This window comes from Ambystoma mexicanum, chromosome 2p (assembly GCF_040938575.1).
Source record: "Ambystoma mexicanum isolate Mex_15411 chromosome 2p, UKY_AmexF1_1, whole genome shotgun sequence".
NCBI lineage: Eukaryota > Metazoa > Chordata > Amphibia > Caudata > Ambystomatidae > Ambystoma > Ambystoma mexicanum.
Window position 1 is genome coordinate 1,059,187,699 of NC_090923.1, and position 17,008 is coordinate 1,059,204,706.

A 17,008-nucleotide genomic window follows, 5' to 3' on the forward strand; every position below is an offset into this window, starting at 1 on the left:
GGGGCCCTGCTGGACCACCTCACCACTTTTCCCAACGACAGAGGAGATCTCCCGCCGGAGAGTCTTCTTCCTTTGACTGGTGGGGATAACCAGTTTCACCGTCTTTTCGCTTTCCCGACGTACCTCGTGGCCGCCTTCCCCGTGCCAAGCACCCCGGCAACCAGGATACCACGTTTTACCACGACCGCGAAACAAAGGTACCACCTTTAACAGGAAAACTCTGCGGCTGGTTTCTGCCCTGGTAGTGCAACAACCTTCATCTTTCCTCCAAGTCGAGATCTTCTCTTCCCCTGGACGATGACGCAACTTGCACCCACTACCAGGAACAACTGCCACCGCTGGAGGATCCTTCCCACTTAAGGTACCATGTCCCGCCTGACTTCCCTTGCTACCGACTGTACGGGGTAGATTTAGCCCCTGGCTTTCGAACCTGGGTTAGCCTGGGACACCCTGGCTAAACTTTCCTAAGCCTCTCTAAACTCTTTTTGAACCCTCTGCAAGACTTTCTAAGCCTAGTGTAACTGTGTGATCTTGGGCGCATTTGTGCTCTGCTCTCTCTAAAAGTGGGCCCAGCCTTTGGACTTTGGCTCACCAGTGACTTTTGCTTTTCTGCCTTGCTAATAGTGTTCCTGAATCTTAGAGTGGTGTACCTTTCCATATTCTGTCTCCCCCCCCCTCCTTTCTCACAAACTTATTGGAGTGCAATCTAGTTAAGCGCTCACCTCTGTATGAAAATAAGTGGTGTTTTACTGTGACTCATCTGATAAGGAAAAAGGGGTGTATATATTACAATAGTAACTGTGTTTAGAATATTTTACAATAAGAGTGCTTGAGTGTTTCAAACTGTGTTTTTAAATAAATAATTATATACGTTGATACCAAAGCTCTGGTCAGTGTTTGCTTGTATTATTGTATCTGAGTGCCTATTCTGTATACTTTGCATACTGCCTAACTCTTCTTGAGGGAAGTCGGACTGCTCAGCCACAGCTACCAGGTAAATCTGGGTGGTGCAGACTGCTACCAAGTGGGTTTACTGCCAACACCTGTAGTCTTAAATCTTTTGCAGTGGTCCCTAAGGGAACTGCACAGGTTTCTGCCTAACACTCCCCCTGGATGTTTTTTATTCCTCTTGGGTATCTGGTAGCCCAATATGGGCCCTCCAACTCTTTTATCTGCCTCGTATTGTCTTCACACCCATGTGGAGTGCCTTGGAGCACTGCCCCCATCCTTTCTCGCTTCTGTGCTATCCACATAGCTGCTCTTCATGTGGCTTTCTTTGTTGGGAGAGGGGGCTGCTCCAGTAATTGCGTAACCGTGCTTCTCGGGTGGTCGGTTCTCCCACTGCAGTGCATCATTCATTTGTCTTGCTTTGTGTATGTAGGCTCTCCACCAACTCCAGCATTCATCTGCCCACCACATCGGTGAAGTGCCCCTACCTCCAGGCTAGTTTGTCTCTGCAACAGTGAGATCCTGCTTGCACTGTCCCCTAGGAAAGGTTTTGTCGTAGTGGGCTCACCTCCCTAGTGTCGAAGGGGGTGGCTGCCCCTGGAGAAGGGGCAAATTCCCTGGATTTGTCACACTACCCATCAATTGCACAATTTCTACACTTATCTACAATAACCAGCTACAAGAGGAAATCGGTTGATTATTTGTAAATGCAAGATAACCTCTACATTTCATGTTAAAAAGATGGCTTTGCTATCCAATTCCAACCACGCTTGCAGACATGCATGTACTTTGAATGGCAGAACAACACTTTAGTATTTTAAAGGTGAAAGATGCAGGCATCCTTTTCTGAAAAATAGGGCAGAGGTGTAATTTAGGAACTGATATTCTAGTTTCAGTATTTTCTTTTTTCAGGAAACCCATTTGAAGTGTTGAGATTTTTTAAGGGCTGGGTTTGTTCGGAACTGTCATGCGAGACGCTTTGTGGTAACCTATCCAGACTTTTAAGAAAAACCTTGCCTATTGTTTCAAAACATTATAGCAAAGTGTTACAAAACATTTACGAATATTGTGTGGAGGCAGACAACATTGTGTTGGTAACTGAGACACAAACTACTGCACTTCTACACATGATTTCCAGCAACTCCTTTAAGGGACCTGATGAGCACTTTTATGCAGGAACCACATCGGGAATCCTGTAACAGCAGCAGCTAAGAGGATCGGGGGAGAGGTAGTAGCTTATGTCCATCTCGGAATATAAAACATGTATTTCACACACTGAATTCCAATATATGTTTAGATCTAATTTTAAGTATGAAAGGATTTTGCATAGCTCTTCAGGTTGGACCGTTTTTCTCCTGAACTTTGTTTTTTGAGCCTGCAACAATTTGGATGGAATTAAAGCTCCGAGTTGGATAGGAAGTTTGATTAAACCATGTATGGTCAGAAATTAAAAATATCAGGTATCTGAAAGGAATATCAAGTCCAGGTGTACATTTTCAATGGGCAGTGTTGGGACTGATTTTCTATACTCTGGCCTGGTGGGCAGATGTATAGAAGGCCAACCTACTATTGCGACAGGGACAACTCTGGGAGCTTTAGCCAAACTAGTTTAGGGTAGTAAGACAAGTGTCCTACTCTAAGTTTCAAGAGGTGGTGACCTTGTAAGGGGTCCACAATGAGCGCACACAGTGAAACAGCCAAGGAACACACTTCGACAAACAGATATAAAAATACTTCATTACTTATGGCAAAATAATACAGTGAAAAATGACAGGTAATATCACACAACACTAAAAATGTGTTACATATACACAATCGCTTCTGTAGGGCAAAATACATATCACACCCGTGAAAAGAAAGGTACAGATTAGTATCAGCACTAAAAGCCCACGGAGATTCAATCCTAACTTCAGAGGTCCATCCCTAAAATGTATGGGGCCTTGTGGCCAAACGTTCAGCAAAGTTCCATACAGTTTGTGAAGCTGGAAAACATGAAGGTAGGGTCTCTGGGGTCTAGTGAACAGTTCCAAGGATTAGGGGACAAGTTCATCTGATGAACAAATGTGTTGTCAAATTTCGGACTGCTTGTTTGAACAAGCAAAGGCAAAGCCAAAGTAATACAAAATGTTTCTAAAAGTTACCAAAACTTTTTAAAGGGAGTTAGGAATTCCTTTAAGGATGATTATACTCGTCCTTTTTACATAGATTTCAATAATAACCTGGCACTTAAGGGGTTAAGAATTGATACAACTCACCCCCATACTACGATTCTTCACAGGACTTGCCAGGTTGGTTGAAGAGGGTCCAATGTCGCTTTTCCTGCCGGCAGCCTCAGCCGTTGGTCCCTATGGGTTGCAGGTTTGAGCAGTTCTCCAGTTGATGTCTATCCTCGTCTGGGGAGGATAGCTCACCGGCAACTTGCTCGCTTTGGGAGTCCGCGCTTTGAAACCTCCGGGTATTAAGCATGTTATAGCCTATCATATCAATGCTGGTGCACGGTCTTCCAGTTGAAGAATGCAGCAGAACCAAATGCAGGTCTCATCTCAAGACAGGGATGGACGCAGGTCAGCAGTTTTAGACGACGGCCACCGATGCACGTCGACACAAACGGATTCACTTGCCGCAGTAGTCAGACTTTCCCTCCTATCTGGGGGCCCCTTTGTGCTAGGACCACGACATTTTGCAGAGGTATATCTCATTGCACAAGAAGAACACCCCATCCCCCACGTCCCCTGTTCCAGGCCTCAACCCGGAACGGCAACATTTGCAGCACGGTAGCCCAAACTTGGAGCTAGTCAGCCACTGGGTGGTCCAGGGGCACTTCCAAAGGCTCTTGTTTGTAGGTCTTTGAGCTGACGTCGAATGGATGTGCCCTCCACTCCAAGGGTTGCAGCTCCTTCACAGGACTGCTGGAGATCTTGCACAGGACAGGGCTCTACCAGCAGCAGAAGTTGGTCGCCAGGCCTTCTTCCAATGGGTTCACGGTCTCCTCGCAAGTCTTGCAGCTCGACGGGATTCTTAGCTCCTTTAATTTCTTCCAGGATCTCTCCAGAGTGGCTCCAGGCATCCTCGTCTTATGCTAAAAGACAGGTAAAAGCTGAAAGACTCACTAGCCAATTACCGATCTGGCCCACACGCACCCCAGCACACCCACTGGTGGCAAAACCCATGTATACCACTCAAACATGCTGGCAGCCATTTGTGGATTGGGACCAGGCAGTCCCAGCCCACTTCCTGGCAGCAAACACACCTACCTCTCCAGTCACCTGCCAAGTCTCTGCTTTCCTGGGTCCTGGAAGTTCATATAAGGATTTTCCTGGCCTTATGGGCCAGGAAGAAGGCTAAAAGACAAGGTGACCAAAGGACAAGTGAAAAACCTTGTGGCATGGCCATGTCCGACCACTAGCCACAGTTAGTACCCAAACGTGGTAAACGCATTAAGGCTAAAACGAAATGCACCAAAAAATAGTCGCTGCTGCCATCAGCTGATCTATTTAGCACACCTAGAGTAACCAAAAAATTCTGAGTGTTGGTCTAGGGTAAAACAAAAAGTGTACCCCTTTGTACTGCATTGTAAGATGCATTGTACAATGATATAAATTAAATTACCACAAATGCTAAGTTACTAAAGGTAGTAACATAGCCACAAGACTAAGGGGAACAGTTTCCCAGTACTGACAGCCTGAAGGACATGTCTGTTTCCCCATAACAAATGAGAAAAAAAGCCAGTGTAGTGAAGCTTAAGGCTGTGCTGCTCTAAAAAAAAAAAAGAGCAGATCAGATAGAAAAATAAAAGCAAATTTTAGGGGTCCATAGAAATGGAAGGAAAGGTGCAGTAAAGAAAAACGGTCATGGAACAGTTGGACATGGACAACAGCAGATGTGGAAGATCTGTAATTATGGATGCAGTTTTCGGGCACTCCCTTTGACTTATTTGCTGTTACAAAGCAGGGTATGAAATTGAGAGGAGCTGGGAGCTATGTAGCTCCTGCTTGTAGCCCAGATGAGCCTGGTTAGCTTGACACCAGCAGCTACCAGGAGCTATTTTTGGCTCCTCTGGCCAACCTATGCTGAACAAACATACCTAGATGACATGAACGAACATAAGGGGTCATAGATAATGGAAAAAATGTTAAGCTTGTATCTTAAATGGAAGTCGGACCAAATAAACACAGGATGATGTGTAATAAGTTTAAGTCGGAGATTCCATCCTTCACTTTTTTTGTGTTCATTTGACATTTTTCAAATCGGCCTTAATGTTACTTAATGTTTTTTTTTTGCTCTAGATTTTCCCTGCATTTGCGTAATGTGTACATTTTTCAGTTGGAGCATCAGAAGTGGATACCACTTTAAAATGCCAAGCCTGGCTGTTTTGTTGGCGCCTCTAACTGCAATGCTCAAAGCAAGGATGAGAAGAGCACTGCCCTTACCACTTGAATGATCTTTGTTTGCAGCTGGCAGGATATTTGTAAGCATGTCTGGGGACACTGCATCTAACAAGGGGGGAGGGACAGTGTAAGGCATATGGCTGCACCAGAGACTGCCTATTATTGCCCAAGCTTTTAGAATACTTCTAGTTGACATAGCAAGCTTCTGTGAGTGAAGTCTAATGGTTAAATAGGCAGTGTCTTCAGCTAAGCTAATTCTTGGTTTCCTTTTAGATTGGGAGCAGCAGATGATTCTGATCGCATGCGGGCCCTACACTACCTCAGACAGCATCACCTTTGACCCCATGATGGATCTTATTGATATTGTCAACCGGGACAAGCCAGACGTCTGTATTCTGGTAAGTGAGGGACATAATGGTCTTCCTGCCCCAGTGCAATATATAACTTTTGAAAACCCTTGATCTCTGGCTAACTTTTGCTACCCGACCTCCTTGGAATTGGTTCCAAAAAGACCATTTATGCAACTAACAGTCATTCTCTCTAATGGTATATTTTTTATATCCTTCATACATTCTATATTCCATTGGTCAGAAGACTCCCCAGAACACTTTTCAAACTTTAGCATGTTTTTGATTTTTCTTTGTATTTGAAGTCATGCTGATTTTCAAAGGCAACTTTTTTTTTCTTCAAAGTCTGTTCTTTTGGCATCCTATGTTTTCTTTTACCTTTATAGCACAGCTGTTTCAAATGCATTCTAAATGTGATGGTGATGCCAATGTCACACGGAAACCTAAGTACGTCAGGGATAGCCATGGCCTAGATCAGGGGTCTGCAACATGAGGCCCTCCACATGTTGTAGAACACAATTCCTGTGATCCCTTTCCATTGACTGTTTTAGTTAAGAATTGGTGTAGTCGCACTGTGTGAGACTACACTACACAACACTTATCTGCTTTGTATTAGGTAACCAACCTTTTCGTATAGGTCTGTACTACACTAGTTGGTGATGTGACTGAGCAGCCAGGTCTATCTCAAGAGGGGTAAATGTGAGCTGTAGAGCTGTAGCAATGACATCCATATTTATAAGTAACCAAGCAACACTTATACTCAAGGTTGCTGCTATAAATATTTATTAAACATCAATTTTTAAATAAGCATTCTTTAAAAGAGCAATTTATGTAACCATCAAATATACTAATACTTTTCAGGATCGGCACAAGTTAGTAGATACTCTTTGGATATGCTTTTTACACAATTCCTACACCCGGAGGTGACTTCATTCACAAGGACAGTAATTGCATTTATATATCACTAGTTGTACTTTGCAGATTCTGAGGTTGCAGAAAAGAAAGGTTAAAGGAAGGAAACGGGTTAAACAGGATCTTGGGGCGTGCAAGTATATTTAAATCTGCCAATGAAGTCTGGACAAGCTTTTCCCAGCAGTAATAGTTTAAAACCAGTTACCATCTATGAGGGACAGACATATCAAAGTCAATGGACTAGAAGAGGCTGCAGGGAGCCAGGACAGCCAAAGTCAATTGGAGCATAGTATATGGAGCTGAGTAACTTCTTAGATAATAAGTCTTGACAAAATCAGCGTTTGTATAAATCACTTGTAGAGGCACAATCTGTGATGCCTACGAAAAGCAGAGTTAGAACCAACTCTAAAAAGTAAGCCAATGCAAGTCTAAACTGAGAAGAACACAGCTAATGAGACAATGAGGTAAGTACCCCAAGTCTCAACAGTACTTCTTGTTTGAAGAAAAGTAGTGCAGCTGGATTCTGTTCTGTTGCAGCAGTGCAAACCCTGGGTTCCTGAGCCTCAGTCGTGGGGACAAGAGGGAGGACGTCTGGATGGCTCCTGTGGTAGCAATTTGGAGGTGTCGGCAGCTATGGGCTCTTTTCGCTTCAGCAGCACTTCACGGTTTCAGTGCTCTGTAAACTGCACCACCAAGGATCTCTGATACCTTCCTTTACTCCTTGGGTCCGGCACTGTGGTGAGGGGACTCAAGCCCAGGTTGTCCTGCTTCTGCAGGATCCTTAGGAGATGCCTGGAGCTTTTGGCCGGATTTCAGATGTTGCACTAGACTACGTATTTCTTGACCCTTGGCAATCAGTTCCTGAAGCAGCAACGAATTACAGCCAGTCTGGGGAGATGGTCCAGTGGGGTTCGTCTCAGGGTTAGTTGGTCCCACTAACCCAAGGGAAGTAGTCCCTTCCTGAGCTTCTCTTGTCGATTAGAAAAAGGAGTTTCAGCAGGGCTTCTCCAGGCAATTCAAGAGTCCAGGAGGATGCAATAAGCTTCATTCCCGGTTTCTTCGTCTGGTGTGTCTCCCAGTGGTCGACTCTGCCTCTAGTCCCCAAACCCTCACCTTTTAAGCAGGTTTCTCCATGCATGGACAGCCTAGGCTGTCGCTCACACCACAGGGTGGCTGTCCTGAAGGGCCAGCCAGCCAATCAGGACTGGTTGCTTTTATGCACTCTAGAGACAAAGAGAGGAGTTTCGGGAACCTCCCTCACATCTTGCTTTTCCAGACACACTGGAGCCAGAGGTGGGCTTCAGTGCTGAAGCCCGCCAAAGGCAAAACGAACAAAGTGCTCAAACCTGGCTCGACACGCAGAGTAAAATCCAAGAAAGACCTCACAGACCGAAAATGGCGAAAAAAAGAAGACTGGGCCATTTTGACAAAATGGTCACCCATGCGTGCTATACTGCAGCTAAGGATTCAGCCTGTGGTAGAAAAGCACAATGGTAGGAAAATGTAAACCACTGCCACCAGCCATTTAAAGTAGTGAGGGTAACCTAAAATATGTTACATCGGAGAGTAGGATAAGGGATACCAAGTAACCCCCCCAGCACTCTACATAAGAGATGGTGTGTGCTGGACCTATTAAGAGAAAAGGTAAGTAAAGTCGATTTCACTTTACTATTCTTGGGAGCAGTAGTTCACACAAGGAAAGGTATCTAAACCTTATGAGAAATCTAAAAGGATTTCTGTGACACTGCACTGAAGGTGCTGTCACCATACAAAAAGTAGATGCCTATGGAGTTTCAGACTGAAAAACAGAGGAAACGCATAATCCAAGTTGGGTCAAAACACATGAGAGAGTGAGAAAAGTCCCACTCACTCCAGGTTAAACATTTTAAAAAGTCCAGTAAAAGAGCTGTGGGTGACTTTAAGGTTGAAGGGAATTAGCACAGAAATGAGAATTCTTCATAATGCTATGCTGGCTAGCGCTGTTGGGAGTTGTAGTCCAAAACACCTGGAGAGCTAAAGGTTGCAGCCCCCTGGCCTAGATGCTTGCCATTACTGCCATGTCATGTCAGAGTGAACCTTAAGCCGTCAAGCTAGCTTAGCTAGTGCACACTGATTAAGTCTTACTGTAGGTGTTACATGTATGTTACCCACTAAAAGTGAAGTTATGACTTAACAGAATAGACTCTATACCCACCTAACACAGAAACACAGGTTTGACTGTCAAGGTGCCGACTGACAACAGTTGGGTGGGGTCGCTCAAATTGTGCAGGGATGCCATGCTCCTTTTGGTTTTGGATAATTGTGATCAAGGTGACAGGCACACCTTGCCAGCAGTCTGAGCACTCAGGCAGACAAATTGAGCCTTTTCTCAGGGATCTTCCATGTGTGGAAGCTGAATGGGAATATTGTGTAGTGGATTGTCTCCATGTGGAGGCTTCCAACGATTAACCTGTTTTGCTTCAAACTTGAAAAAGGGGTGTTCGGCCTTCTCCAGGGACATTTCCTGCAGGTGGATCCCTAAACGATGCATTGGTAATTCCTTGGAAGTTTGACATGGTTTACGCAAAGCAGAGGAGAAAAATTATGAACTTGATTACTCCGAGCTGGTTAGAGGAGCTGTCTGTTCTCAGCACACATTCCAGCTGAGCAGTTGCAGGGGCTGCTGTTTCTCCAGCATGGGGTCTGGCATGGATCTAAATGCTCATGAATATTTCACTTTAAAACTGTATTTCTACTCTAAACCAATCACTGTACTCTCGGTCATACTGCCCCCATCCAATGACGGTCCTCTCCCTAAGCCCTGCCTCTGGCAACCAGCTTGAGATTTTTGCCACACGCCTCAGTGTTGGTAGTCCAAGAGTTGCTCTCTGAGCTATTTTGTACTTTTTCACAAAGTTTTTCAGAGTTCTATTTTTGTTCCATCAGAGCCCTTGTGCTCCTATCTTCATCGGCCGGCAACGGAGATCCGTTGTCGGTGAAGGAAGTTGCGCGCCCCTCAAGGGTGTTTGTTCATCAAAGTTTCTGGAAGGCCGTTTTGGGCCTACTTCAAGCCCTCCGACCATGACAGAGGAGAAAAAGGAGGGAAAGACCCTTTGCAGGCCCTGCAACCAAGGCGGGCCAAGGAATATCTTTGTGGAGGACACACATCAAAAGTGTCTGTACTGCCTGCACTCGGACTGCAACGAGGATGGGTGCGAGATATGCCTAGGCTTCTCGAAGAGAACGAAGAAAGACTGGCGTAGCAGGTTGGCGGCATGGCTGAGGTCGAGCAAGGCCCCTGACCCTTCCTTCAAGCAGGTTCATGCCTCACCCAGGAACTGTCTGTTTTAGGAGCGGTCTCCCTTCGGGGGAGGTCAGTCCTTTGACTCCCCATCCATGGGAGGGGTCCAAGATGAGGCCAAGAACCACAAGGCTGATTCTGCCGGGTTCGCCGCTGAAGCGAGGTCCCAGGTTGGATAGATCGCCATCACTGTCCGCCTCCTCAATCAGCCTGCCATCGGGTTCCTCCTCAAAGAGGAAGTCCTCCACCCCAGCCAAGTTAAGGGATAATTCCGAGAAACAAAGGCCAGAGGGAAGAGAAGAAGGCCTCAAAGCAGGCACACCAGCACAGCCAAAGACTGTCAACTGCTTCCTCGACATCCTCTGGGGGCGACCGCTATGGGGGGTACCACCGACCCGACAAGGGTGGTCCCTACAGCACAGTGTATCCCTGCCTCCCAGGCAAGACACAGCTGCCGAGGCAGCAGCGAAGGCTGCGGGCGCCCCTGGGGGGGAGAGCAACAGTTCACATCCCAGTGCGCTGCCCTCAGGAGTGAAAAGAGGTGTGGCGGAAGGCCCCAAAGCAGCCCTCAAAGGTTTAAGATCAATCAATGGACATCTTCTCAGCAACCAATCGTCCGTCCATACAGTCCACTAGAAAGATGCCAGCGCAGGACCTAGCGCTCCATTCCCTCCACAGCTGAGGGACATATCCATGGACATCCTGTCAACTCTCCACACCATAGTGATGGTGATCCAGCAAAGGTTGCCTCGAACACCAGCACCTGTTGTACCGCAGGGCTTTGACCAGCCTCCAAGTAAAGAGAAAGCCTTGTTCAATGCTGCCACATCAGCACGGCGGGACCCGACTCCACCAGCGGACCCAGAATCACACACTGACATGACGGCCGCAGGAACCTATGAAGATGAGGACCTTGTCCCGCCGAACAAAAAATCACTGCACCTGGACGCCCCTCATAAAGGCTCTCCACCAGACGAGGTGGGATCATTCCACTCACTCTCCAGGGCATCTGAGCTATTCCAGCTGATGCCTGAGGAAACCAAAAAGTAGGGCTTCCTATACCAGCGACGGGAGTCCAAGAGGAAGACTATCATGTTGGTACCTGTTTTGGAGGACATTTGGGAGGAAGGCCTGGTTCTCATGAAAACTGCTCCACCCAAACGAGACAGGTTGGAGAAGGGTGCATTTTTGCACGCCGCCGCCGCATGAATATTGAAGTTCATAATTCTAAATTTACTTTATTGGAAGACCGCTTTGTGATCCCTGCAATTTTTGCCTAGAACTAGGTGTTTTGCATCAGAATTTGACTAATTTGGGCATTTCGCAAATGGCACATCAAGTGAGTTCTCGGCCTTCCAACATGGCCGCAACAGGATAATTGTGAGCCTTCCTCACTGTCCTGGACCAGCTCCCCTCTCATTGGTTTCCCTCGGCTTGATTAGCCAATAGCAGCAACCGGGAGGCAGGAGCTGGCCCACTACGAAGGCCCCTGTCTGCTACTTGGGGTACCTTTCTGCTCCCTTTCCATGATGCTGCAGCCTGACTCTGCAGGAACTCTGGACTAGCATGCATTCACACCACCCTATGCATGGGTTGTTCCTCCCATCTGGACAAACTCCTTCGCCCCTTTCATCTGACTTCAATGTCCTGCCTTGCTTCTTCCTCCGATGCTTTCATACTAATTTGTGGAGTGTGTCCTACACCCTCTGATAGCATCTGAATCCCCAATTGTAATTTCAGATCCTGCTGTGTTTTGCATTTGGTTAGGATTTCAAATCCCGCTGTCTTGCTAAAACTTGCTCTGCACTTTGCTTGTTTTTTTTACCTTCTGTAACTTGGAGGCCCAGTGACTTCACCGCACTCTTCGTTTTCCATCTGCTTCTGCCCCCTCTCCTCCTCTGTCGCTACCACTCACATGGCGCTTTCTGTCTCTCCCATCTTCTCCAACTGCTTCTCCATTGACTAGCCCTCCCTTCTCATTAAGTCTAGTAGGAAGAAGTTCAAAAAGGTCATCCTATTCTCCAACCCTCGTCTCCCCATCGCTGACACCTACTCCAGCGCTTTCTCCAGACAGACCCTCACCAACATCCTCTTTGTCGATCCCTCGCCAGATCTATGGACTCTACATATGATCTCTGTACTCTTCCGTCTCCTCCTCTCCCATTAATGCTGGCATTAATGGGAGGGGAGGAAGCTCTTCGACTCTTTTAAAGTCATCATTAATGTCTACTTTAACAGCAGTCATGGTCCAAGGCCCTCAGGCCAATCGCCTCCTCTTTGATAAGCGCTTCCCTCGCCTCAATTGCCTTTAATCTCCTGCTGTCCTCTCCTACCCCTCCCTGGCTTCCTTGCCCACTCCTCCCTCCTTCTGCCCCTCTCAAGCTTCTTCACCTCCGCAGGGCGTACCTCTGATTTGTACCCCTCCCCGGAAGGCCTTTAAGGCTGGCAACCTTCATCTTCCCACTCTCAACTCTTGCTCTGCTGTCACATTCCTCTGACATCTGCCACCTCCTTGAAGAACTTCACCTCTGTCTCACTGAGACATGTTTCAAGGCCAGCTCTGTCACAAGCTTTGACACTTTACTGCCTGATGGCTACAAGATCCTCTCCGCACCCAGATCCACCCGGCCTGGAGGCAGTGTAGCCCTAATCTTTCCTGAGTAGATTCCTGCTTCTATCATTCTCACTCAGACATACTCTTTCGAATGCTTTGTCTGCAGGCATTCTCTCTCTCTCTCATAGTCACTCCCGTTACCATGGCTATCATCTACCGGCCCAATGGTCCAATCACCTTTTTTCTCTCGGAGTGGGAAAACCTCTCGTCCTCAACCTCTCAACTCCTCCTTGGAGACTTCAATATCCATCTAGACTCTCCTTCTTCCTCCTCAGTACTCTTCCGTGACCTTGGTGATTCCCTCTCCATTTCTATCCTCCCCCTCTCCATCCCTCTGACTACCCCTCCTGGAGCGATCACTCCCTGCTCTCCTCTCTCCCCCCCAGCTTATGCCTACCCCCAACACTGCCACCTACCTTCTCGGACATCTGGCCTATGAAGAGTGTCAGTTGAGGCTTTTGCGCCGACACCACCTCCCCCAATTTCCCCCACTCTCCAACTGACTGACATCCTGACACAGCCCTGTCTAAGCTCTACTCCTCCATTTCCAATACCCTTGATGTTCTTGCCCCTGTCATGCGGATCCGCTTGAAGTCCAAAGCCAAGTGCAATTCTTGGTATGAATCAGACCTAGCCACACTTTAACATATGCTTATCAATTAAGGCGTGAACCTCTTGTGCATTCCCCGATTGCCAGAACAACTTTACATTCACATGAGGCCCGTCTGTCTACCTTAATTTGAGCAGCTGCCACCAGAGTTTGACCACAATCCTATTCATGTTTTGAGTGCGTATATTTGGATTCAGTCTCCAACATCACACACACTTTTCTGCGAATCAGCATAGGTCGGTTAATATGGTAAAGGTGTTCCCATCCTCAGGCGGAGCAGAAGGGAACTGGCACCGTTTGGCTTATTCACTTCTTGCCTCTTCAGTTGTTTGTAGCGTTCTTTTCCTTCGAGCACTCGCTTTTTATATAGCTGATGCATTTTTCAGGTCTCAATTCCATCAATATCCTCTTGTGGCACGCCATCTTGTAGTAACGCCAAAAACGTATCCTTTCTGGATACACGAGAATCTAGACTATCGAATCTCTTCACAGGGCTTCGTCTGTCGATGCGCCCCTCTCTAACACAGGGTGTCTCTTCCGTCATGTCCCATTTGCCTAAATCTGTCAGCTGTCTGATTGCATCTACCACCTCATGTTATCTTACGAGTCATCCCCACCAGCATAATCATAATGACATTTTTGTATGCCGGGGGAGCGGTTTGAATAATGGTATTTCTGGCTGAAACTGATAATGCCACTACCCCCATATGTGCAAGATCCTCGATATGGATGGCTTCTTTCATGGCATGCTCCCTAAGCCTTTGAATCGCCTGTGTGTACCATTTCTTCTCCTCGCTAGGCCAGTCAGACATAATTGGATACTTGCGATTACACCCTTGAGCAGCTAACTGCAATAATAGTTGCGGCACCCTCGCCTGGTCATCAGCAGGTGGCCCTTAGCGCTTTACCTCTTGAGTATGAGTTTCATGGGACAACGGCGGGAACCTTGAGGCGTCAGTTGTGTCCACCGAAAGACCCGCTGCACCTCATCAAACAATCTAACCATCATGTCAATAGTGATTCACCAATCCTTTGTTTCAATTGATTATTTCCCCAACCTCTTGTTGAGAATAGTCCTCCAACATGGTCAAATCCCCTAACCCACCTCCAGGATTATTCGCATGTGGTCCAGGTCGCCTACGCATGACCGGTTTTGCAGTCACTTTCTTTTTATCGGGCTCGGGTCTGGAACATACTTTTAAACCACTTCTGAACTAGTACTGTCAAATACCTCCATCCCATTGGTCGGGGTCTGAATCAACCCCAGCAGAGGCCATCAATGTTGCGACCTTACAGGTTTTCACCCTCCCTCGCTCTTTCCGCTACTGCTTGATATTTATCCTCCTTGTCATGATATAATTTCATTTGAAGCTGCTGCATTAAAGCAATCTGTTTCTAGGTGGCCAGCTCCTTTTCCAATCTTGGGACACTTGCCTGCAATTCTACATTCTGTTGATGCACCCTTCTGAATGCATGTAACAAAATCCAACCTAGTCTACCCAAAGCTGAACACTCATTCCCCTTTTCCAGTCACCTGTTGCAGGCAATCTGCCACCTTGGCCGGACTCGCCTCTCCTATACCCACATCCCTGATCTCATTCAAACTTGCGCCACACGCCCAAGTCTGTGCCAATTTGTCATATGGACTTTGCATCCACGCTGGGATTGTCACCTCGGGACAGTCTCCACCTGCAGAGCTTCTTTTATTTCTAAATGGGGAACACATGGGGTCTATGAACGGCTCACGGCCCTATCCCCAATACATCACGCACACTGATACACATCACGAATGTAAGAGAAAAGATTGCCTTTCCGTGTCAGATTTGTTCGGTCTCAGGCATTCAATTACAGCACAAAGATCCTGCTTACAGCGCCACTGTTTTGCTTTTCTGACCCTGGCAATTACTATAGGACCAATCGCTGTTATACGGATCAAAACGTTTTTGGACTCAGGAAGGCAATAATACACACCTAGACAAACAATTGAAATATACTTAGCTCTTAACAGGCACTTTATTCACACATTATAGGAAAACAAATGACCAATAGAATACATGCGGTTAATCATACATATAAGTGGTTATACAGAGACACACAAGCAAGGATATTTACAACAGGTCTAATTCACTATTAGTGTAGTGACGGGAGAAAACTTCATTGCGGCCACAACACAACCCAGTCCCGAGGCGGGTAGGCAGAGAAATCGCACGTACTAACGGGGTCTGGAGCGGAGCGTCCTCCCTCTCAGCAAGACTATCACCCGGGTTCCAATTCTCTGTTGACCACCAGGATCCCTCTCCTCTTATGAGGTAAAAATCCCTGCCCCTCTTAGGTTGCCACCCGTCCTCGGCCAAAGGACAGACAGCAAAGATGGGGGACAGAGTGGAAAAATCCAGTTAATAGTGGAAAAACCCAGTTTGTCTCTTGCATGCTCGTTCCCAGCACCCCTTATCACTGCACCTGTACATCTCCAACTTCCTTCTCAGCTCGTCCTTGCACGAACAATACAACTACTATCCTTCATAATGAGCTCATCTTGTTTTATAAAATAATCTTTCCACCGTTGCAGAATTCATGTCTGCCTTCTAACTGAGCTTACAGCAACATAGACTTTCATTGTGGTTTGGAAGTGAATGTCCAAAATGGCCGCGCACTGGTGCCATGTTTTTCAGCTCATTTTCGCACACGCATTACAGCCATCTACAGGACACGCTGGTGTCTGTGAACCGTGTTTTACATTTTCTCCTGTGCACTACTGAGCACCACCTGATTTACCTCAATAGTTTCATTTTTAGTACCATTTACTTGCATTCCTTGAAGCACAAGTCCTACATTTTTACCATCTTACTTTTTGGGCAGCTTCCTGGCCACAGAGGCCAGAAGTGCCTAAATCGGTTAATGTGCTTTCCTGGGACCCATCTTTGGATTTCCAGTCAATGTTTCGTCTGTCTACAACGGATTGAAACTGGGATTTGGTCTGTTTGATCATAATTCACTTTTTCATGCAAAGGATATCTGGTGATGGGCAGATGTGGAGCAACTTACTATCCACAATTGCAGACTGTCTGTTTTTGAATGGTGCAGATCCTTCCTATTGATGGACTGGGGCAGCCTTCAGCCCAGATTTTGCGAAAGAGGAGAGCATCTGGAGCCATGCTGCTGAGCACCCACTGGAAGCAAGATTCCAAGCAGAGAAGATATTGCCAAGAAGAGCCAATGGACTGCTGCTGTGGCAATCAGTATTGACAAAGCCAGCCATTGGGGATCCTGTGCATCACCATAGGGAAGGCCTTTGTGTCTTTCTTATCTAGATTGAACCAGTCCTGTGTTCTGCAACCCTATTCTGCCCTCACTGGACTTTCGAAGTGTTACTGGAGTATCCTGGATGCTGACTCTCCATTGAAAGGGTATCATCACTGTACCAGACACCATCCCAACTTGAAGCATGAGACTTGACAGATCCTCCAGTTGGGCAATGGAAACCTGTTCCCTGTAGCAGCTACTCTGTACTATGAAGAGGTGCCTGTCTGGAACTTGCATTGCACCGGAACCAAAATCCAACCCTACCTGAGCCAGACCAGGGTTACTTCGCCAATTCATCACACCTACAGTATCTGGGGGGGGTCCTTTGCCCTAGCTGCAGCAGTGGTCATTGTCCAAGGTCTTCTGTCCTGCCCAGCTGGGGCAACCCTGGAACCGTGTCTGCTTCGGAAGATCAGAACTTCTGCTAGCGGGACCCAAATACAACACCAGCTTGATCCACTGTACCTGTGACCCCTTGACAACCTGCAACAGATTCAATGGCATGAACTATTGGCTTCAGCGATTGTTGCTTACCTGGGGGTGATGGTTTTCAGAATCTGAAAGTATATTACACGTCCACCCCTTAGTCCCATGGGGATTCAATGT

General features: G+C 46.9%; 1 protein-coding gene across 2 annotated transcripts in view; it reads left to right on the top strand.

Moving 5' to 3' along the window:
• The window catches only part of POLA2 (DNA polymerase alpha 2, accessory subunit), a 910,834-nt gene that overhangs the window by 707,545 nt on the left and 186,281 nt on the right, over window positions 1-17,008 (top strand). For both annotated transcript variants that reach the window (XM_069644973.1, XM_069644974.1), the window contains one exon: window positions 5,610-5,734. In XM_069644973.1, the coding sequence (XP_069501074.1) occupies window positions 5,610-5,734 (125 nt within the window). The remainder of the gene's footprint in view (window positions 1-5,609; window positions 5,735-17,008) is intronic.